Source organism: Corythoichthys intestinalis, chromosome 14, assembly GCF_030265065.1.
Source record: "Corythoichthys intestinalis isolate RoL2023-P3 chromosome 14, ASM3026506v1, whole genome shotgun sequence".
Lineage (NCBI taxonomy): Eukaryota > Metazoa > Chordata > Actinopteri > Syngnathiformes > Syngnathidae > Corythoichthys > Corythoichthys intestinalis.
This window is the reverse complement of record NC_080408.1, coordinates 270,060-292,577: the sequence shown is the minus strand read 5'-3', so window position 1 is coordinate 292,577 and position 22,518 is coordinate 270,060. Positions and strand designations below refer to the sequence as shown.

Below are 22,518 nucleotides of genomic sequence, written 5' to 3'. Positions count from 1 at the left end.
AATTGTTTGGGAGTAACACACAAAGTCATGTGTGGAGGAAAGTGGAACAGCTCACCAACATCTACACCTCATCCCCACCGTGAAGGATGGTGGAGGGAGCATCATGATTTGGGGCCGTTTGCTGCCTCTGGGCCTGGACAACTCGCAATCATTAATGGAACATTAACTCAAAGGTTTATCAGGATGTTTTGCAGGAAAACCTGAGGCCGTCTGTCAGACAGTTGAAGCTAAAAAATAGGATGGATGCTGCAACAAGACAATGATCCAAAACACAGACTTCAGAATGGTTTCAGCAGAACAAAATACACATTCTGGCCAAGTCCGAGTCCAGACTTCAACCCCATTGAGATGCTGTGGCATGACCTCAAGACAGCGATTCATGCCAGACATCCCAGAAATCTGACTGAACTACATCAGTTTGTAGAGAAGAATGGGCCAATTGATGTGCCAGACTATTCTGCAGCTACAGGAAGCGTCTGGTTGAAGTTATTGCTGCCAAAGGGGGGGCACAAAATATTAAATATGATAGTTCACTTATTTTTCCTCCTTCTGTCATCGTTTGCATACTATCCTCATTAAAATATGAAAACCTATAAATGTTTGGGTGGTTTTAGTTAAAGCAGAATGTCTTTTCATCTGTGTGATTTTGACAAAGATCAGATCACATTTGATGGTGATTTTATGCAGAAATTCTCAAAGGTTCAGATACTTTTTCATACCACTGTAAGTGGAAGACAAAAGGACTGATTTCCACTCCGGTACCTAATGAGGTTAGGAATGCAGGAGATGTTCGGGATGGAGGAAGTAAAGGGAGAAGCCACCGAGGCTTCCAGCTCAGACAGAGAGATCCCACAGTGAGCTTTCTTCAAAGCCTGAAAGAGAAAATAGTGCAGGATAAATTTCACCGCCTGAGACGACCAATCCATTTTGACTGGCAGGTTGCAATGAACCAACATTTGTTAACTCTTCCATAGGCATACAGCGCGTTAAATACTATGTAAAAAAAAAAAGGGTAGAGAGTTCATTGGGGCCATAACCAAAGTGTTCCATTATTATTCATAACTATCATATGGAAAATGCATTCTTTGGCAACACCGGAGGATTACAGAATTTAAAAAAAGAAAAATGGCAAAAAGGTTCTTGCTGTGGTGACTTGGACGGTAAAATAAAATTCTAGTTCTGGTTGGCCAAAGTTATTACATAGATAGATACATTTGTGTTGTAAGTGCCATATTCCCGATTTGTTTTAATTGTAATGTTACTCCTTGCCACTAGAGGCTGTCAATCGTGTCTTTCCACTGACCTGGGGTCAGCTCCAGTAGGCTTAAAATGACAGCTAATCATCACACAGGTGTTGATAGTTAGGAGGGCAAACAGTTTTTGACTGTGGCTTTGTGTAGCGTGCGGGAAAGGAAAGTACTCATTTTGTTTGGTTGGTTGTGAATATTTGAGTCTTTTGCTTTGCTACTTTTATTTGGAAGAAATGCTTTTAAGTTACAAGACGCCAGCAAAATAAACAATTGGAACCGAGATAATGGACTCGCTGGTGTTTGCTTCGCGTCTCCAAATACACTGGGCGCACGTCATCAACACAAACTCCTGACTATCATCCAGTACTTGACTAGATACAGGGATTAGTCAGTACAAGTGTAATTTGACAAGAGATGGACATATAGCTCAGCACTTATGAAATGTGTCTACATGAATGCATTTGGCCTAAATTGCTTGCATTGTAACATCTGGGCCAGATACTGCATCCCAAATTTAGTCAAGTCTCACTACTTTTATTCAAGAAGCATTTTGCTTGTAGACCATTGCCATTAAATATATGCATTGCTAATATTGACATTTTTTTAATGACCTAAAGTCAATTGTCCCAGAAAGGGTTCAAAGGTTCTGAATAGCTGATGTACTTACCCCAGAGTCATTGGCACCATCCCCACACATCCCAACAATGTAGCTAAGATAAAAATAGAAAAACATCATAAATGAGGTGTCGATACAGGAAAACACATTTTGCCCATTGTTGAAAAGACCGACTCCATGCTCTGCAGGGCTTGCACCAGCTGAGTCTTCTGATTCGGAGACATGCGGGCAAACACTGTTCCCCTCAGGAGAAGCTGCAGCGAGACACGGACAAAGTACAGCGTAAGACAACCGCTAGGGACGCCGCAAATGGCTCCAGATTCGTCGATGGGTACCTTTTGAAGAAGTGACGGGAAGTGCTCGGCGATGACGGCGAAGTCTCGGCCGCTCGCGGCCAAGTGATAGTTCCCATCGAGTTTGGCGTCGTCAAAGTTGATCTCGCACATCTTGACGACAGAGTTCAAATCGGTCGCTATCTAAAATGACTTTGACTGAGAGTTCCTTTTACATGTCGGGGAGATCGGGCGATAACGGCAACGGACCGTGCCGACCGTTTCCGACTGCCGTCGAGATCATCGGGAAACCTTCGTTCCGGATGCTTCATCACAGAAAATTGTCTGGCCCGGCCCGGCCCAAAGTTCTAAGACAGGGGTATCCAACTCCGGTTCTGGAAAGCCCCCATCCGGCTTGTTTTCCATGTGTACCTCTCTCTAACACAACCGAATCAAATGATCAGCTCATCAGGAGTAGCCTGATAACGTTCCTGATTAATTGTGCTAGAGGAGGGACACATGGAAAACAAGCCGGATAGGGGCTCTCCAGGACTGGAGTTGGATACCAATGTTCTAATATCAAGGGTTCACGCTCTTGCTCCCAGTGTCGTTCGCATGTTCTTCCCGTGACTGTGTGGGTTTTCTCCAGCTCCCTTCCCAATCCCCAAAATAGGCCGATTGAAATGTCAAATTCTCCCTAGCTGTGATGTTTGAGCCAGTGTGTGGCCTGCCATCGGTTCAGGGTGTACCCCGGCCATGTCTTATTTTTACCTGATTATTTTTGAGAAGAGAGTTGCCAGAGTAGTGCCAAGTCACGCGAGCAGGGTGGCTCTCGTGAGGCGGCGCGGCGTCCACGATGATGACTTTCTCGTGGGATCGAACCATCCCGCAGTCTCGAGCCACAGATATGGCGGTCAACAGGTTGTCACCTAAAGACGCGCGCAAAATTGTCGGCAAATAACGAGCGCCTTTTTGTGAGACTTGAGCAACAAAGAAAAAAAGGCTTCACCTGTCACCATCAAAGTTCGAATGTCGGCTTGTCGTAATTCGAGCAAAGCGCCTGCCGTTTGCTCTTTGATTTTGTTCTGCATGATGATCAAACCTAGGAAGTCCATGTTGCTCTCCATCTGCTCTCTGTTTAACCCAAAAAAAAAAAAAAATCATTTTTCTGTGTGCAATGTTCCTCTAACTCAGCGCTTCAAAATTATTTCTGTTACACCCCTCCCTCCAGGAAGACGTAAACTTTTCGCCCCCTAACTCGCTGCTGCCACTGTAAAAAGTACCATGTCTTGAAGGGAATAATATCTTTTCTCGAATTTACTGATTGACTGCATTACTCTAACACACTTAATATAATCAGTCAATCAATCAGGGAATAGTATCTTTTCTCGTATTTACTGTATGTATGACTAACACACCCAAAATAAATAGCACTGATACCATAGTTTAAGGAAAACAAGCAGAATATAGGGCATAAAAGATACATGACACCTTTTTATCGCAGAAGCCCAACATGTTTGTCATGCAACTGACTGAGCAAGATTGACGCTGACGAGGCAAGACATCTACAAGCCCACATCAGCGCCACCAGCTCTCGCAATCAGTTCTTACGGACAGTCCAGAAGAAATGGCGGGACATCCTGTCCCAACACAAGGAACACCAGAGAACGCCCGATATCCAACTGATAACACGACTGATAAGACTGCAAGAGCCCCTTTGATGCTGAGGTGGCAAAATCCACAACCCTCGTTGCCCTGACAACAGCAACTCCCGAATCCTCCTGTCCAATCAACAGAAAACAATAACCCTAAACAACAACCAAGCACACCCTTCTGCAAAAAGACCGGATGTTTAACTAATGGTTGTCATTTTTCTCGGGAAGCTTTTGTTGAGTTGTGATACGGTGACCTTGGAACGAGTCTGCCTCCTCGCCCGAATCCGTTTCGCCTTGCCGTTTGATCACCGTCGACCTGAATAAATTGTCAACTTGTGCTTCGAAGCCTTTTTCCCAGCTTTCAAAATGGAGTCAGTACAAGGGGTTACGACGTGCAGGGTTTGGCCTTTTGGCCGGGTCGTCGGAGCTGCGCCAGCGCGGGTCCAGCGGTTCGGCTGGCATGATTCTGGCAATCTGGCCAAAAGGTCAGATTCCTTCATTTTATAAAATTAATATTATTATAAGTATTCTTCTGCATAACATTGTGTCCTTTTTAATAGTAAATAATAACATATCAACTTACCTTAAAGTAGATAAATAATAACTTTATTGTTTTGTTTGCAACAGAAAAAGACTTAGAGTATCAATTTGCCTGAATTGAAGGGGGGGGGGGGGGGGGGTGACATCAAAACTAAAATTATACTCAAGGTACATTTTTATTTAAAAAAAAAAAAAAAAAAAATCAATTATAATAAATTCAAATTGATTAGCAACAGTGACTCATGAGGTCACCATGCCAAACAATTTAATCGGAAAACAAAAATTGGAAAAAAAAAATTGTGCGAGTGGACAGAGGGACAGTTTTTCTTTTTGCTGCTGGCAGTATCAGCTCCTTTGCTATGGTGTGGGGTTATTTTGCACTGAGAAATTTGGTAAGTATAGGATCCTAACATTGCTCGCTGGTTTACTAATGTAACACCGACAAAGCGGGACGATTGTTGGCAATATTAACGTGCTGGAAATTTTTTTTAGAAATGAATCTATGAGGTTCGATGATTGGGGTCTAATGTCTTTAAGTGACGTCTTGTTTGATTTGGCTTCCTGCTGTCTGCCGCAAACAATTTTAGACACAGTTACAAAGACTGGTCTTTTGTCGTCTCCAGCTGTATCAAAAGTCAAAGCTGCATACGCGTCATCATATTTCCTCGTCTTAGCTCTTCATATCTCCAGTGCTCTTGTTTGGTTCAAAAATACTGCGCACACTTGGAAACTGAGAGCGCCACTCCCATCCACTGAGTGGATGTGCAATTACACTTTATTCGGCAAAAAAAGTACGTTCCACAATGCCACCCCCGGCATTGCTCTGCGCCCCCCACTATTTGAGAAGTACTGCAATCATTGTGTAGCGCAGATCACATATCGAATTAAGCGACTGGGTTTTGTTTATTTGAAAAGGATTCATCACACTAAAAATCAATAGAATCTACAATAATGCTGACAACATTAAAATACAGTGGTACCTCTACATACGAAGTTCATTCGTTCCAGTACCTCGTTTGTAAGTCGAGCAGGACTTTCCCATAAGAATTCCATTCATTCATTCCACAGCCAAAAAACCTACACTAAATTCTTAATAAATACTGATGTTACTATTGCAAATATCAATTACAAAGAGCAAAACAAATCGGGTGATGAATACAAATTGGAATACCTGTAATAAAGTAACAAATCGGGTTCGAATGTGGCGAATGTGTTTGCGTGGTGTACCTGAACGCATCGCGTGACTGACTTGACGGCCTTTTTACTTTCATTTTCTTAACTTGCTGCGGGGGACACTAGGCGTGTTGTGTTGCACAAGTTGATGGAATAAATGATTAGAAACCTGACGATTTCTTCGGCGATGTTACCACAATAATAATTGCCACCTTAACTTATAAAGACTGGCGAACGGAGGAGGACCGCAGAGATTGAATGTCTACGGCTGTGTTGTTGAGCTATGTCACAGATACGCACCCCATGCTTGTATTTTTCTATCATATCAGTCTTTATGTCAATGGTAAGCATCACCTTTTTCCTTTTTACCATCAAGATTGTTGGAACCCATGTTGATTTCTCTCAAGAGAATATCCCTCAGTCTTGCAGGAAAACAAAGAAACTTCGGGGCTGTCATGGATCATCGTATTAAGAGCATGTCGTCGTACGTAGAAACAAACGGCGAGTCAAATTTCACGTCGGATCTGGAAAAGATCGTGCGTCAAAGCGATCGTATGTCGAGGTACCGCTGTATATTTTTAAATCGGGTTCAATAAATGCAATTTCTGTTTCGGGGTGAAAACAATCTTTGATTTGAATGTAAAGAGCAGAGCTTGCAAAAAAAAAAATTGAATGAAATCTTCCTGGAATCATGGAATGTACTCTGGCTGCTGAGAATGTTGCGTTAACGGAATTTGGACTCCCCTTGTTTGTTTTAGGCCATTTACCAGAGCACGTTTGAACCCTTTCAGGGAGAGTGGACAGCTATGCAAGAACTTTAACCCTTTTTCATGACTATTTTGGTCTTTAAAAACATTAACCATTTTTATCCATTCATTATTCCATTTTCTACTTCTAAATGAATATTCATAAAAGGTAAGTGAATGAAATTCAAATGAATGAGAACAAACACTCTGGTTGCAGCTCCAAGTTTAAAGCGTATTGAACTCCTTGCATGCCACGCTCACAGAGAGTTGGATCTTAGCTGTGCTATGTACGCCCTCTTAAACTCTATATTACAGCTCAGATTTATCATACATGATTTTAAGCCACTCCCCTCACCCAACCGGGGCCCCCTTTACGGCCGAGCCCCCGTCCCCAAGCTCCGGCCGGAATGTTTCAAATTCTACGTATGGACGAATGCGTACCGCTCGAGGCTCTGGATTTCTGCAAGGGAGAGTTGTTCCGTCTCCAGTTGGCGATGTGCCAGGGCGATAACCCTCAACCCCTGCCGGGTGTAGGCCTCCAGAATCTCTCCGAAACTCTCTGGGACTTCAATACAAGGGACCGTCATTCGGGAGCTCGCTCGCCAAGTCGCAAAGATGACTCCGGACCGACCCGTGTGCGCTTTGCAGAGTTTGGCCACAGTCTCCGGCGCGCCTTTCAGGTAGATGTCCAAATCTGTTTGTCTTTGCCGTCGGACCAGCACGGTCATTCTTTGCAGCGATGACGAGAAGGGGAACTGATGCACTATGCCCAACTCTCCGGACTGAAAGTTAAATGTCCCTTTTTAGAAATTTGGAAACATGCAATATTGCTAAGAAAATACCTGCTGCGGAAGTCGCACCAGAGCGACTATATGAGTATTGTAAAGCGCTGCGTGTTCTTCTTTCGGCTCCTCGAGAATCTGGTCGAGGAACAAAAAAAACAAAAAAAAAGTCACGTTGTCACGCCCCCCCCCCTCTCAGGTTCACTCATTTGCTTTTCCAGCTTCTCGTTAGGGGAGTATTTAAGTTGCAGGCTCACTTCACTAGGTGTCTGATCGTTCTAGCACACAGCTTCACGTCCTGACACTTCCTTCATCCGATATCCTGCCTGATCTTCTATACCAGGGGTCCCCAACCTTGTTTGCACCACAGACCGGTGTTCTGTCAAATTTTGCACCCTTCTAAAATTTTGCTCCCAAAGCTTTTGTGGCGGTGAAAAAGCCCTCTTTTATATTCAGTTGGACTCTCAATGATATCCAACGGCGCTAAAAAACTATTTACATCATAAACATACATGTGCAACACGAAAATGGCGTAAATTATTGCTTAACGACACGGTGAAGTCCTTATGTGAGAGAGCTGCGTGCAGTTGTGTGCAGCTAACATGGCAAACGCAAGTTAATATTCCTTTCTTTAAAAGTTTGTAGTGTGTACTTTGGAATCTGCATTCGCGGTCATTTTTAACGTTACGCGCATGCCAAATTTGTCAGAACACCAGCAATGTGCGGCAGAAAAAGACAGCAAATAACATTTGTTTTTAGATCAGTCGTGTTAAGTGCAGGGAAAATAGATCTCACCCGCGGAATCAGTGGGAGGCCTGAGCTTGTTTCGTTTTAGACGAGATGGGAGTGTGAGAGAAGCCCGCTTCACAAAGATACGATGTTGGAAATTGTAGCACAGTTTTTAGCGCTCTCCTGGCGATGTCAGGATATTCCGAAATAACTTTAATCTAGAACCTCGGTAGAGTCGTTGTCTCAAATGTACGTTTAAGGTCGCCGTGATTTGCGATCTCTACAAACTGATATTCCTGTTGTACAGACATGCTCGAATCACTCGGTTTATTCTAGGGCTGTCAAAATTATCGCGTTAACGCGCGGTAATTAATTTTTTTAATTAATCACGTTAAAATATTTGACGCAATTAACGCACATGTCCCGCTCAGACAGTATTCTGCCTTTTGGTAAGTTTTACAGCAAGGTTTTTTGTGCTGTCCAACAGCGAACTCTTGTGGTCGCTTTGCGACATGGTTTATTGCTTTCTTGCCAGTTCAATATGGCTGCACGATGTCTCGGGCTGACGCCTACGTTGTAATGTTGTGCTTAAATGATCCTTGGACAAGATTTGTCCGTAAGTATGGTTGTTGTAAAGAATGTACATATTATGTTAGTAAGCGAAATGTTATATTTTTTGTATGAGACGCTTTTTGTTTATGTTTAGTGAACCTGTATTGCATGCTAAGCTAACGTTGCTGCTAATGCAATGCTTGTGTACTTTTTTTTTGTAGTTTCACTACAGAGGACAGTGGTTTGAGGCCATTTTATTAATAAATCAGATGAAAAAGGAAGAAGTCTGATTATTAAGGCGTCGTTCACTAGCTGTCTAGCTTTGGAAAAAGTAGACGCTTCGGAGTGAGGACAGCATAGACAGATTTAAACGACAGTAGAGTGAAATGCCCACTACAGTCCTTATGTACCGTATGTTGAATGTATATATCCATCTTGTGTCTTATCTTTCCATTCCAACAAATTATTTTACAGAATATATATATATATATAATTTACAGAAAAATATGGCATATTTTATAGATGGTTTGAATTGCGATTAATTCATTTTTAAGCTGTAATTAACTCGATTAAAAATTTTAATCGTTTGACAGCCCTACTTTATTCACATTCGGGTCACGAATCCACCTTCGCAGTTCGTGGGTCTTTAGTGATTGAGAAGTAGCGTAGACTTCATTTTCTTCGAGGTTGTAGGCTCATCTTCTGGCTCGTCAGGTTCCCTTTCCCCCCGTATAAAAATCTGTCCAAAGATGTCTGTTTATCAGTTATTCTAGCGTGGGGGGCTAATTATTTCCGGGAACAATTGTGATGGGCGACGACCTACGTCATACGTTATTATCGAGGCCAAGCGCACATAGATATGGCGGAAAACACAGACAAGACTGAAACAGCAGTTTCTGTTCTTGCACTCTTTAAAAAAAGAAACTGCTCTATATTAAGCCAAAACAACTGTTGTGTTTGATAGAACAATATGTCTATATGCAGCCATAGCAGATTCATAGCACATTAAGCCCCCAAACTATTTTTAATTTGTCCGTTTTCCCCTGAAAACCCTCGTTTACAAATGTCACGCAACCGGTTTCAACCCAGCCATGAAAACAAGTAATTATATTTATTATTCAAAATGTGTTATTTTTAGCTTAGAATCATTAATTAATGTCTAATATTTGGTTTAAAAAAAAAAAAAACGACTTCAAAAAATTATTCACTGGCATATTTTAAACATTTAAACAAATTACGTCACAATGAAAAAAGTAAACGTCTGTAAAAAAGTCAGATATCTACCCCATAACTATCGCTTAATTGTATTTTTTTGTTACCATAGCATTTTCTCCAATATGTTAGATAAATAATCCATCCGAACAAGGAAAAAATTAAAACATTTAAAAGGGTAAATATGTGAAAAAGAACACCTCGACCACTCATTGATGTCTGCGATTTCTGCATCGCGACCCTTGTTATAAGACCATGTTTCGCCTATAAAATCCCCCAAAAATCCAGCTGCGGCCATTCACGGCTGTGTCTTCACACTCAGGGATACCTGCTACATGGAGTTTTTGGATCGAAACAAGGTAAGTACGCGATCATATCTCGTTAAAGTCATGGCGTCTGTAATTCCGTTCTTGCGTGCTCTCACCCCTAGATAGGGTTTTGCGGTCTAAAAAAATTTTTAGACAAAAAAATGGAGATTTGAAGCTTTCCAAAGATGTATCACACATGCATATCGGACAATTTTGAAAATTGGCCAAATTGGGGGTCTCAGAGCGGAAAGTCACCTGAGTCTTTTCCGCCATATACAAAACAAGATGTACTGCTAACAGTCCAATGAATGCATTTCTATGACGACCTCCTATCCTGTAGTTGTATATCTAGAGTAGAAAGAGATATCGGTGTGTCAAGCGGCACAGGTCAAAGTCAATCGGCGGCCAGAATGCAGTCGTTAATAAATTTATTATTTCTGCGCGGCCCGGTACCAAACGCGCCACGGACCGGGACTGGTCCGCAGCCCGGCCGTTGGGGACCCCTGTTCTAGACGGTCTCGCGACCACGGCCGTTTACAGTCATCCGGGCTGCCTCTTTTTGCCATTCCTGCATCTTGCTGCCGAAATCAAAAAATGCTCTCCTTGCCAAACTATCAAGCCTGTTGCCCAATCTGCATTCGGGGTCCAGCCCCTGCCTGACAAATCATGACACGCATAAGAATTAGGGTTGCACCGATTTGGCACTCGGTAAGCGGAAGTACGAAGAAATAACGTGCCCATGCTGCACAATACTGTATGTACATTTGCCAGATCTAGTTTCCAACCGCAGCCGCCCTACCCAAGTTGGGCCCCAGCATATTGACGGGACACGTTCCACCACGCCTTCAAGTAGGGAGCCGTCCCACAGTCCGCTTCAACACATGCAGCGATCCGACGCCGGATTTAGGTTGAAAAAGTACGAAAGCTGTACCGTATACAAACAGGAAGGATTGTCTCAGGAGTGATTTGTTTGAGGGTTCAAGGTAATTATATTTTTTGTACCATGCATGCATTTTGAATGTGAACGTGAAAAAAAAAAAAAAAAAAAAAATTTAACCGCTATGGCATTGGCATCATAATTCGTAATATTTACGAAAAATAAATGCTAACTGCCCGTTTTGTTTTTTTTTTTGCTTTTAACCAAGAATCAAGACTATTTAATGATCATATCTATAAAGAATTCAGGGATTTAAGCATTTATTCACAAGAATTTAACATCAAAAGCTCTTTGTGGTGATAATACAGTGGCTTAAAGACCAGCAGCTCATTCGACATATTTACTTAAAGTAAATGCTAACTGCCCAGTTCTTTGCTCTTTTAACAAAAAATTGACAGTTTTATGTCCGTTTAAGCATTTATTCACAAGAATTTTCACCGGAAAAGCTGTTTATTAAGGCGGCTGCTCGCTACATTTACTAACAGACTAGCATTGTGCTTTGACATATTTACGTAAAATAAATGCTGACTGCACTTTTTTGTTGTTGTTGTTGCTTTTAACCAAGAATCAAGACTGTTTTACCTCCATATCAATAAAGAATTCAGGGATTTAAGAATTTATTCACAAGCATTTTAACGAAAAAATGCTTTGCGATTTTATTCGGTTAGCTTTGACGGCCTGGCTATTTATCGGCCCCCTAGCCCCATCAATACATTATGAAGTCTACGGTTTATCACTCGTCAAATTCCAATTTATTTGAAGCGTGAGTGAGGTTGGTTCATTCTCTGAATGGATTTGCTCTGTCCAGGTCAATGGCAGTTAAGCAGTGTCTGACCAAGCATGATAGCAATCATTTCTAGTGAGTTTGCAGTCATTTGGTATTAAGCAGCCAAAATACTCCTCAGGAACTTGTCAGATTATGGTATTGCCAAAAAACACAGTATATTAAAACGGACAAGGTTACACAGAGCGTCTGTGGCACGCAGCTTACCGAGCCGGTGGCAGTGAACACCTTGAGGTCCAATGGGTCTCCGCAGAGTTGGCCCTCTACGGTGGTTAGCGTATGGCAGGTGGACATGCACGCAACAAAAGAAGTCTTTAGCAGATCCTCTGTCGCTACTTCAGTGTCCCGAGGTAAAAAGCTGCCGGAGACGAGGAGGCAATTTATATAAATGTGGTCCCATCCTTCTCAAAATGAGCCAAGCATCTGAATTGGACTTACGTGCCACCTTGGGCTCTCTGAATAGCCCAAAGGTCCAAACAGTCTTCCGTAAGTGTTCCGGTCTAACAAAAATACACAGACGCAATCAATTTCAAAAGTAAGCTTATTGTATGTATGTTGAGGAGGGGGGAAAAATGCTTTAACATGCTCATAAAAAACTGGGGACTCATATCCTCCCACGTTATAGACTTGGTTAACTCCCAAAAATGTTTTTTAAAAAAATGTCATTTTCTCGTATGGATTCAGCAGTGTCACATCTTTTCAGTTTGGAAAAAGTCCCAACGTCACGAAATGCCACGCCTTGTCACCTTGTCAAAGCAGAGCAGGTTGAGTTGACCACATATGTTGATCCTTTGCGGACTGACGCAAAAGAGGCCGAGTCGCTTTAAGCGGTGCTGCGCGTGCGCAATACCGCTGGCCAAGGCCACGGGTAAAATCGGGGGTACGGCCACGGTGACGATGTTCAGAGAGTCGAAAATGATGCCTCGTAGAGGAACCTAGAAGGGACGGGCCAATAAATCATCGCTAAACGGACCGGTGAGCGTATTTCGGACGAGAGACCTCGTTGAGAACGTCGACCACCACGGTGTAGACGAAGCCGACGATCGCCACGACCACCATGCCCATCAGGAACTGCGTGGCGTCACGGTGCAGTTTGAAGTCAGTGGGCTTGGGGTAGAGGATGGAATGCACCAGCTGGCCCTTTGCCGTACTAAAACCTGTCACGCGAGATAGCGGCTAAAGCGCGCTTTTCGGCCAAGGTCGCCTGCCAGCTCGCTCCTCACCCGTTCGGACGACGACCGCCTTGGCCGGCTCGCCGGCGCGGTAACGGCTTTGGATCACGCGTGAGCCGCAGAAGATGCTGTGCTGTTTGTGTTCTTCCGCAGTGTACCTCTTGCTCGCCGCCTCGCCTGAATTTGGCAAACTGGTCTTGGTGACGGGGACGCTCTCCCCTATAGATCCAAACACAGACAGACTTTGTTAAACCTGCTTTGGTCTCATTTACCTTAACAGATGTCCAATCAGAGTGGCTCTCCCAGTCCAAACGATTTGGACGTATACGCGGAGATTAAGGGGCCACCAGGGGGAGGCATGGTGGCCAAAACATGTCAAGCGACTTTCCTATACAGCAGGGGTCTCCAAACTACGGCCCGCCTCCACAACAACTTTTTCTCTTTACTTGTGTTATTTATTCTCTGGCTTTTTTTGTGAAGAACCAAGAGAGGGTTATTTGGTTATTAATGATTTGTTTAATAGTGTTATAATATAATATTATATAAATTATATATAAATATCATATTATATTTAGGGCTGTCAAACGATTAAAATTTTGAATCGAGTTGATCACAGCTTAAAAATCGTAATTAATCGCAATTCAAACCATCTATAAAATATGCCATATTTTTCTGTAAATTGTTGTTGGAATGGAAAGATAAGAAGACTGATATATACATTAAACATACTGTACATAAGTACTGTATTTGTTTATTATAAAATAAGTCAACAAGATGGCATTAACAACATTCTGTTAAAGCGATCCATGGATAGAAAGACTTGTAGTTCTTAAATGTTAGTACAAGTTATAGAATTTTTATATTAAAAACCCTCATCATTTTTTCGTTTTAATAAATTTTGTAAAATTTTCAAACAAAAAATAAATAGCTTGCCATTGTTGATGTCAATAATTACACAATGCTCATGGTGCTGAAATCCATCAAATCAGTCGCACCCAAGCGCCAGCAGAGGGTGACAAAACACCAAAAAACAAGTTACAAATGGACATGACACTGTGCTGTCATTTTAATCTGTTTGAACGGGGCATGTGCGTTAAATGCCTCAAATATTTTAACGTGATTAATTTTTTAAATTACCGCCCGTTAATGCGATCATTTTGACAGCCCTTGTTATATTATATTATATACATATATATATATATATATATTTTTTTTTAATTTGATTTACTTTTGTTCCGCGAAGAATCCAGCAAGGCTTATTTGATTGTGGCTTTCTGAAAAACAATACATTTTTACATTTAGGCACTCCTGCAATCGTCACACTTTTTTTTGTTAAAAACTGACCCCGGCCACTCATCAGAGAAGGGAAAAGTTATGTGGCCCTCACAGGAAAAAGTTTGGGAACCCCAGCTATACAGTGTTTATGAATTTAAAATTAAGAATTTGCCGGTAAATTGTTGTCTATAAAAGCTGTAAAAGCAATAAAACAACAATAATGAATGAAATGATCCAAAACAAACAAAAAAAATTGTATAATGGGTCAAAACAATTTTTTGAACAGATCATGTGACTAGCACCTTAGAGACAATCATTTGCTTTACTTAGCCAAAACTACCTGAGTACAGAAGAAGCAAGATGGAAATGCAGATTTTTTTTTCCCCCAAACCTAAGCTTTCAAAAGCGACAACCACTACTGAGTGAGAACCAAGGATTGAAGATGTGGACCATGAAACGCCGGAGAGCACCGCCAAAATGGTGAGCGCTGTTCCGTTTCCCCCACTAAAGACACTAATTGTACAACAGAACCACCACTGGGCATACCATATTCAATGGACACCGATCTTTGCCAAAAGCACTGCCGTCCTAAGCAACCCGATTAGGAATTCCGCTAAAAAAAATGATGGGAAACAAAAAAACGTATTATTATAAATATTCCTGCCTGGACTATTCAGTCAAAAACGATGCAGTCTCCAGTTTTGCTTGCCGCCATTTTCAAACGGACCACTGTTTGGATGCGTTTTGCAAGGGTGTGAGTGACTGGAAAAAGCTCAGCAGTAAATTGGATATCTACGCGAACGTCAGCGTCTACTTCTCCACTAGGTAAGACATAAAACACGCGCTCACTCACACCCGCCCCCAAATACACATACAGCTAGAATGTCTGTATTGACGAGCACGGGCTAAGCTACTAACCAAGCATATATCATGTAAATTAATTTTATTGCTGAGCCTGCATTTTGGGGTCATCAACATGCCCCCCCCCCCGCCACAAAAGTCAAACTCCGCCTATGGTTGGATGTCTTTCACCGTCATTGCCACCGAAATATGACCGTTCACTGCTAGAGCTCCAAACTTCAGTCGGCACATGTTTTGTATTCATATACAGTACTCTGAAAAATGTCGCTTTCGCACAAGCGGCCGTTCTGAAATCTTGGGTGCAGAATCCCAACCTAAACCCTAACCGTGGGGCGTTTTTCCCAATGCCATCAAGTCTTTACTGCATGCACACAACTAGCCATAGACTTTGGACGGCTATCATAGTCACTGAAAGAGTTCAACATCTTTCACTTTGACACGATAAAAATGAGCCCTCCTGCTTCAAATGGATCGGATGTCTAGCGCTGTCCACGAGTTATGTGGTGTCTGATTAAGAAGCTATGATAGCAACATTCAAGTGAGTATGCAGTCATTTGGTACTATTTAAAAAGACTCCTCCATCCCCGAAACGTGGTTAACCCAACCTGTGGGAATCAGGAGTTTATCATTATGAATGTATTTTACTTTCATACTGTTGGACTAGTATTATACATGTTTTAATTTCACAAATGTAACACTCTTTTGGCCTTTGAGAGCCAAAGGTTTATTCAACTATTGTCACCCATACAAGGTATGCAATCAAAAGTTCTACTGGATTCACTTTGTATTTGTCTTTTTCCTGTTGCGCAAAGGTAAGCACCAGCCTGAGTAAAGCCATGATAGCAATGATTTCACATCCAAGTATGTAGGTCTTTGGAAAAAGAAAAAATATATATATACATATATATATATATATATATATATATGGTGGAAAATGCATACATGGCTGAAAAAGCAGTTTCTGCTCTTGCATCCCTCTTTCAAATAAACTACTCTATTTTAAGCCAAAAGAACTGTTGTGTTATATAGAACAATATGTCTAGATGCTGCCATAGAGTCATGGCGCAATAAGCCCCCGAACTATTTTTGATTTGTCCATTTTACTGTGGAAACCCCAGTTTACAGACGTCGCGCAACCGCTTTTTTTTCCCCCAACCCAGCCATAAAAAGAGTTTTATTATTCGAAAGGTCTGTCTTTTTTAGCTTAGAATCATTAATTGATGTCTAATATTTAGGTTGTTTTTTTTTTTTAATGACTAAAAAAAACTATTCACTCGCATATTTTAAACAAATGACATCACAATGGGGAAAAAAATGGTGTCTGTAAATAAGTCACAGATATCTACCCCATAACTATCGCTTAATTGTATTTTTTGTTACCGTCGCAGTTTCCCAAATATTTTAGATGATATTAGATCCAAACAAAGAAAAAAAAATTTTTTTTTAAACATTTAAAAGGGTAAATATATGGAAAAAAAAAAATCTCGACCACTCGATGTCTGCAACTTCTGCATCGCGACCCTTGTTATAAGACCATGTTTCACCTATAAAATCCCCCCCAAAATTTGGCTTTGGCCATTCACAGCCGTGTCTTGACACTCGTTGATACATGCTACATGGAGTTTTTGAAACGAAAAGAGGTAAGTACGCGATATCTTGTTAAAATCGTGGCATCTTTAATTCTGCTCCCTCGTGTGCTCACCTCCAGGTAGGGTTTTGCTGTTGAATTTTTTTTTTTTATGCCCTCCTGTTCAAAATTTTTCATCCCCCAGAAAATTGAGACTTTAAGCTTTCCGATGATGTATCACACATTCATATGGGACAATTTTGAAATTTGGCCAAATTGGGGGTCTCAGAGCGGAACTTCAAGTCACCAGAGTGTGTCTCCATAATAGCATTGAATTCCCCAATTCAAGGGTGGAGCACCACAAATAAAATCAAATCAAGTCAAGGAGAAAAAGATCAACCTGTCAACATGCTCTCATTCACAATGCAGGTTCCAGAGATGAGCGCCGCATCACACGGCACTACCATCCCATTGGCCGGAATGGCCAGGACGTCTCCGGGCACCAGCTCTGTCGACAACACCTCTTCAAAGTCTGAGAGAAACATTTCTTTAAAAGTCAATCCTCGTGCGCAACTGCCAGTGTTTCACGATTTTCAATTCAACTTTATATGTACAGCACGCGACGAAGAGAATTTGTGAAGGTGAAGGAAATGGTCTCTCTCATCTACTAGTTCATTTCAGCATTGCATATTTGTCATTTTGAGTCATGTTTAAAAGAAAACAGGGTACCTTTTTTTCCTCTGCAAACTGAAACTACCACCACACTGTGTTGGACCACCATGTTATGAAGCCGCACATGTTGCTAGAAAGATGTTAAAAAGGCTTGTTCAAAATTCAGAAAATGAACAGTTTGTTCCCAGAGCGGTGACATCAAAGTCTTTTCTTGCAGTTGTTGCTCCAGGCGTTATCTTTCATTTATGTTGACTCAGACAATATTTAAAAAAGAAAAAAAGTGCACAATGAAACCATATAAAAGTCCTACAGGAGTATACGGAGCTCACATTTTATGAAGGAACTTTGATCAAAGACCAAAAAAAAAAAAAATAGGCACGCATCTTCTCGCTCATTGAAATGGACTCACCTTTCTGATAGTGTACAGAGATGCAGCTATTGAGAGCAGAAAGATGACTGCCATGACGATAGAATAATCATAGAAGTCCTCCAAGGCCCACAGAATAAGAGCAAAGAGTTGAAAGCAGTAAAAGGGATTCATAACCTCGTGGGAAGAAGACACAGTTTAAGGAAAAAAAGAGAACTCCCAATACTCCCCGTAATACATAGAAAAACTCACCTCTTTCACAAAGATTTTGATTAAAGACGGCACGCTTACATCAATCTCATTGACGCCAAAGAATAACGCTCTGTTAACAACATTCTCAGTCAAATTTTTCCCTCCAATAAAGGGATTTCAAATCTAGCCTTTCCTACCTTTGTCGCTGCAAGGTTTTCCTAAGTCCAGAGCTGTGGTCCCTGTGTATCTCTGCACAAGTTACCTTGTTGTCCTCTAAGCCCCTAAAAAAGCTCCTGACATTTATTCAAATGTCCATCAAATAAGATCAAGGATTTTTTTTTTTTTTTATGGACCTACTTAAATCGTTCAAAGTTCCGTGTGCTTTCATTCCAGTAGTATTTGATTCTCTTGTGGGTGAAGTAATGGACCTAGAAAAAGGACAAAGATCATGTGGCAGCGACCAAAAAATATTGACTTTTTTTTTGCATGCCGTACAGGCACTTGAATAGACTATCACTGTTCCAAAAACTCAAATATCACTTTTTAAAATCCGATTCAAACCATCTCTACACCCCCCCCCCAAAAAAAAAATCAAATAAGTGGCACCGTTTTTGCTAAACAGCAAGGGTACCACCAAAACATCCCCATTTATTCTCAATTGGGTGGGGGTGAGCAAATATCAACAGGAAGTGAGCCAGATATGCCCTAAAAATCAACTGGTGTACCCAGAATGCCTCAAAATGTGCAGGTAGTGACCCGAAAATGCACAAGTTTTGCGTGTCCCAATGATCCTAGGAGCTATGTTGTCTGGGGCTTTAAACCCCTGGCAGGGTCACCCATGGCAAACGGGTTCTAGGTGAGGGCCAGAGGCCAGACTAAGCATGGCTCAAAATGACCCCTTATGACGAGTAAAATTAATGGACTCAGGTTTCCCTCGCCCGGACGCAGGTTACCGGGGCCCCCCTATGGAGCCAGGCCTGGAGGTGGGGCTCGAAGGCAAGCGTCCGGTGGCCGGGCTCGTCCCCACGGGGCTCGGCCGGGCACAGCCCGAAAAGACAAGGTGGGTTCCCCTTCCCATGGGCTCACCACCTGCGGGATGGACCCAAGGGGTCGGGTGCGTAGGGAGTTGGGCAGCTGGGGCCTTGGCAGTCCGACCCCCAACTCTGGTGACATGGAATGTCACCTCTCTGGCAGGGAAGGAGCCCGAGCTGGCGTGTGAGGCAGAGAAGTTCCGACTAGATGTAGTCGGACTCTCCTCCACACACAGCTTGGGTTCTGGTACCAATTATCTCGAGAGGGGTTGGACTCTCTTCCACTCTGGAGTTCCCCACGGTGAGAGGTGCAGAGCAGGTGTGGGCATGCTTATCGCCCCCGGCTTGGCGCCTGTACGTTGGGGTTCACCCTGGTAGACGAGAGGGGGGGGGGGGGGTGGGGGGGGCGGTTTCTGACTGTTGTTTGTGCCTATGCACCGGACAGCAGTTCAGAGTACCCATCCTTTTTGGAGTCCTTGGAGGGTGTGCTGGACAGCACCCCCTTCTGGAGACTCCCTCGTTCTCCTGGAGGACTTCAACGTTCACGTGGGCAATGACAGTAAGACCTGGAGAGGCCTGATTGGGAGGAACGCCCCCCCCCGATCAGAACCAGAGTAGTGTTCTGTTATTGGACTTCTGTGCTCGTCACGGTTTGTCCATAACGAACACCATGTTCAAGCATAGGGGTGTCCATATGCGCACTTGGCACCAGGACACCCTAGGCCGCAGTTCGATGATCGACTTTGTAATGGTGTCATCGGACTTGCGGCCACATGTTTTGGACACTCGGGGGGAGAGGGGCGGAGCTGTCAACTGATCACCACCTGATGGTGTGTTGGCTCCTATGGCGAGGGAAGATGCCGGCCAGACCTGGCAGGCCCAAACATATTGTGATGGTCTGCTGGAAACGTCTGGCAGAATCCCATGTCAGAAAGAGCTTCAACACCCAGCTCCGGCAGAACTTCTCCCTTGTCCCGGGGGAGGTGGGGGACATCGAGTCCGAGTGGACAATGTTCCACACCTCCTTTGTCGGTGCGGCCGATTGGAGTTAGGGCCGTAACGTCGTTGGTGCCTGTCGTTGCGGCAATCCCCGAACCCGCAGGTGAACACCCTTGGTAAGGGATGCCGTCAAGCTGAAGAAGGAGGCCTACTGGGCCTTTTTGGCCCGTGGGACTCCGACAGACTACAGCTTCGGCGGTCGCCGAGGCAAAAACTCGGACATGGGACGAGTTTGGCGAGGCCATAGAAAACAACTTCTGGACGGCTTCGAGGAAATTCTGGTCCACCATCCGGCATCTGAGGAGAGGAAAGCAGTGCACCATTAACACTGTGTATAGTGAAGATGGGGCGCTGCTGACCTCAACTTGGGACGTCGTGAATCGGTGGGGAGAATACTTCGAAGACATCCTCAATTCCACCGACACTCCTTCCTTTGAGGGAGCAGAGTCTGAGAACTCCCGAGTTGGGCTCTCTGATCTCTGAGGTTGAAGTCACTGAGGTGGTTGGAAAGCTCCTCGGTGGCAAGGCCCCGGGGGTTGATGAGATCCGCCCGGAGTTCCGAAAGGCTCTGGATGTTGTGGGGTTGTCATGGCTGACACGCCTCTACAACATCGCGTGGACATCGGAGACAGTGCCTCTGGATTGGCAGATCAGGGTGGTGGTCCCCCTTTTTAAGAAGGGGGGGGGGGTTCCAATTATAGAGGGATCACATTCCTCAGCCTCCCCGGTAAAGTCTATTCAGGGGTACTGGAGAGGAGGGTCCGTCGGGAGATCGACAGGCGGATCGGTGCAGCGTCTGCAGCAATGGGGACTCTGCACCGGTCCGTAGTGGTGAAGAAGGACGTGAAGCTCTCGATTTAGCAGTCAATCTACGATCCTACCATCACCTATGGTCACGAGCTGTGGGTCGTGACCGTAAGAACAAGATCCCAGATACAAGCGGCCAAAATGAGTTTTCTCCGCAGGTTGTCCGGGCTCTCCCCAAGAGATAGGGTAAGAAGCTCGGTCATTCGGGAGGGACTCTGCGTCAAGCCGCTACTCCTCAGCTTTGAGAGGAGCCAGCTGAGGTGGCTCGGGCACCTGGTTAGGATGCCTCCTGGACGTCTCCCAGGAGAGGTGTTCTGGGTATGTTCCACCAGCGGGAGGCTCCGGGGAAGACCCAGGACACGCCGGAGAGACTAGGTCTCTCGGCTGGCCTGGGAATGCCTTGGGATTCTGCCGGAGGAGCTGGTTGAAGTGGCTGGGGAGAGGGAAGTCTGGGTTTCCCTGCTAAAACTGCTGCCCCCGCGACCTGACCTTGGAGCAAGCGGAAGATGATGGTATGGTACTATTTCATTTATATCTTAAATCTAAATCTTATATATACACATCTTTAATATATATCTTTAATCTAAATCTTAAATCCTTAATGTGAATGTTAAATCTAAATACTAAATATAAATCGAAATATTAAATGTAAATCTTAAATGTCAATCCTAAATCTTGAAACGAAATATTTCGCTAATATGCAAACGCAGTCTGAGCTGCTCCAACTTTTGTTACTTCCGGTCACATGTGAACTTGCATATTAGATAAATATTTAGTTTCACCCGTTTCAAATGGGAAATGGACAGTACTTATATAGCGCATTTATCTACATGGTTACCATGCCCAAAGCACTTTACATTAGCACCCATTTTACCCGTTCATGCACACACACCAATGGTGCTGCGGCCACGCAAGGCGCTGCCAACCCATTGGGGGCAAATTGGGGTTCCGTGCCTTGCCCAAGGGCACTTCGACAGGGGGGCAGTCGTAGCCTGCCTAATCGAACTGCTGACCCTTCGGTCCAAGGACAACTCCAACTACCAACCTTTCTGGGTTTCGATTTAACATTTACATTAACGATTTAGATGAAATTCATATTTAAAATTTATTTAGGATAAATGGTTAAGATTTACATTTCAGATATATATTGAAGATTTAGATTCAAGATGTATATGTAGGATTTAGATTTAAGATATACAAGTAAGCTTTAGATTTACATTTAAGATTTAAAGATTTACATTAAATATTTAGTTCTGGATTCAAACATTTACGTAATACTTGTTATTTGAAAATATTTAAAAATGTACCTGTGCAAAAAAAGTCTGAAATTTTGACACCACATTTTAAACACTGATGTGGTGCTAAATGTGAGAAAGTGTCATTTTTAGCATATGTGCCGCTTTACTAACGCCGCCCCATACATGTGAGAGCTAGAGTAAAGCATCCCACCTACGGCACTCGGGTCATTTCCATGCATGTTTATTCTTTACCTTGAAAGACTCTCTGGGAATCAAGCCCTGATTTTCATCCGCCAAGCCCCGCCGCTCTTCTTTAAGGGGCGGAGTAGTCCCACTATCGAATGGGGTCAACCCCGGAGCCGACAAGACGTGTACTTTGACACAAATCCACGTCCGTTCTTCATCCTGTGAATGAAAACCGCGGCAGCGTGTACACTCATGCAAAAAACAGACTCCGATATATCAAGCGGCAAGAAAAAGTACGGTGGTCCTGAGCAGAAGTATCCGCGCCTCCTTCAAGGAGCAGCGCCGGAACGACGCTTTGACCCCCCACTCGGGCAGCCAGTAGAAAAGCAAGAAGAGCAGGCCGCCCGTGCAAACGCCGCCGACGGCCACCGGCGTCATTCTGCACAGGCTGGGCCGGTAGCCCCGCACCTCCTGCGTGCGCGGAAAAGAGAAACATTTCAACTACCCATAGGAACGGTAAAGATTCTTCTTTACCGAACTTAGTTGTACAGTATGGAGACAAAACAATCCATTTATTTGTTCTTAAAATTGTTGA

The 22,518-nt window shown here is 43.4% G+C and overlaps 1 protein-coding gene across 5 annotated transcripts in view; it reads right to left on the bottom strand.

Annotated features, from left to right (window-relative positions):
* The window catches only part of LOC130929646 (polyamine-transporting ATPase 13A3-like), a 33,142-nt gene that overhangs the window by 9,892 nt on the left and 732 nt on the right, over positions 1 to 22,518 (bottom strand). Inside the window, exons 3-24 of one of the 5 annotated variants that reach the window (XM_057856983.1) lie at positions 22,221 to 22,394; positions 21,990 to 22,142; positions 18,020 to 18,090; positions 17,860 to 17,943; positions 17,723 to 17,792; positions 17,513 to 17,647; positions 17,161 to 17,233; positions 16,832 to 16,963; positions 12,780 to 12,947; positions 12,556 to 12,713; positions 12,303 to 12,491; positions 11,995 to 12,056; positions 11,764 to 11,914; positions 7,095 to 7,172; positions 6,884 to 7,034; positions 6,694 to 6,817; positions 3,148 to 3,272; positions 2,910 to 3,067; positions 2,202 to 2,342; positions 2,041 to 2,120; positions 1,918 to 1,960; positions 763 to 872 (exon numbers count right to left, since the gene is read on the bottom strand). In XM_057856983.1, coding sequence (XP_057712966.1) covers positions 763 to 872; positions 1,918 to 1,960; positions 2,041 to 2,120; positions 2,202 to 2,342; positions 2,910 to 3,067; positions 3,148 to 3,272; positions 6,694 to 6,817; positions 6,884 to 7,034; positions 7,095 to 7,172; positions 11,764 to 11,914; positions 11,995 to 12,056; positions 12,303 to 12,491; positions 12,556 to 12,713; positions 12,780 to 12,947; positions 16,832 to 16,963; positions 17,161 to 17,233; positions 17,513 to 17,647; positions 17,723 to 17,792; positions 17,860 to 17,943; positions 18,020 to 18,090; positions 21,990 to 22,142; positions 22,221 to 22,394 — 2,630 coding nt within the window. Of the gene's footprint in view, positions 1 to 762; positions 873 to 1,917; positions 1,961 to 2,040; positions 2,121 to 2,201; positions 2,343 to 2,909; positions 3,068 to 3,147; positions 3,273 to 6,693; positions 7,035 to 7,094; positions 7,173 to 11,763; positions 11,915 to 11,994; positions 12,057 to 12,302; positions 12,492 to 12,555; positions 12,714 to 12,779; positions 12,948 to 16,831; positions 16,964 to 17,160; positions 17,234 to 17,512; positions 17,648 to 17,722; positions 17,793 to 17,859; positions 17,944 to 18,019; positions 18,091 to 21,989; positions 22,143 to 22,220; positions 22,395 to 22,518 lie in introns of all 5 variants that reach the window. The other 4 variants (XM_057856984.1, XM_057856981.1, XM_057856982.1 and 1 more) reach the window with 4 other exon arrangements.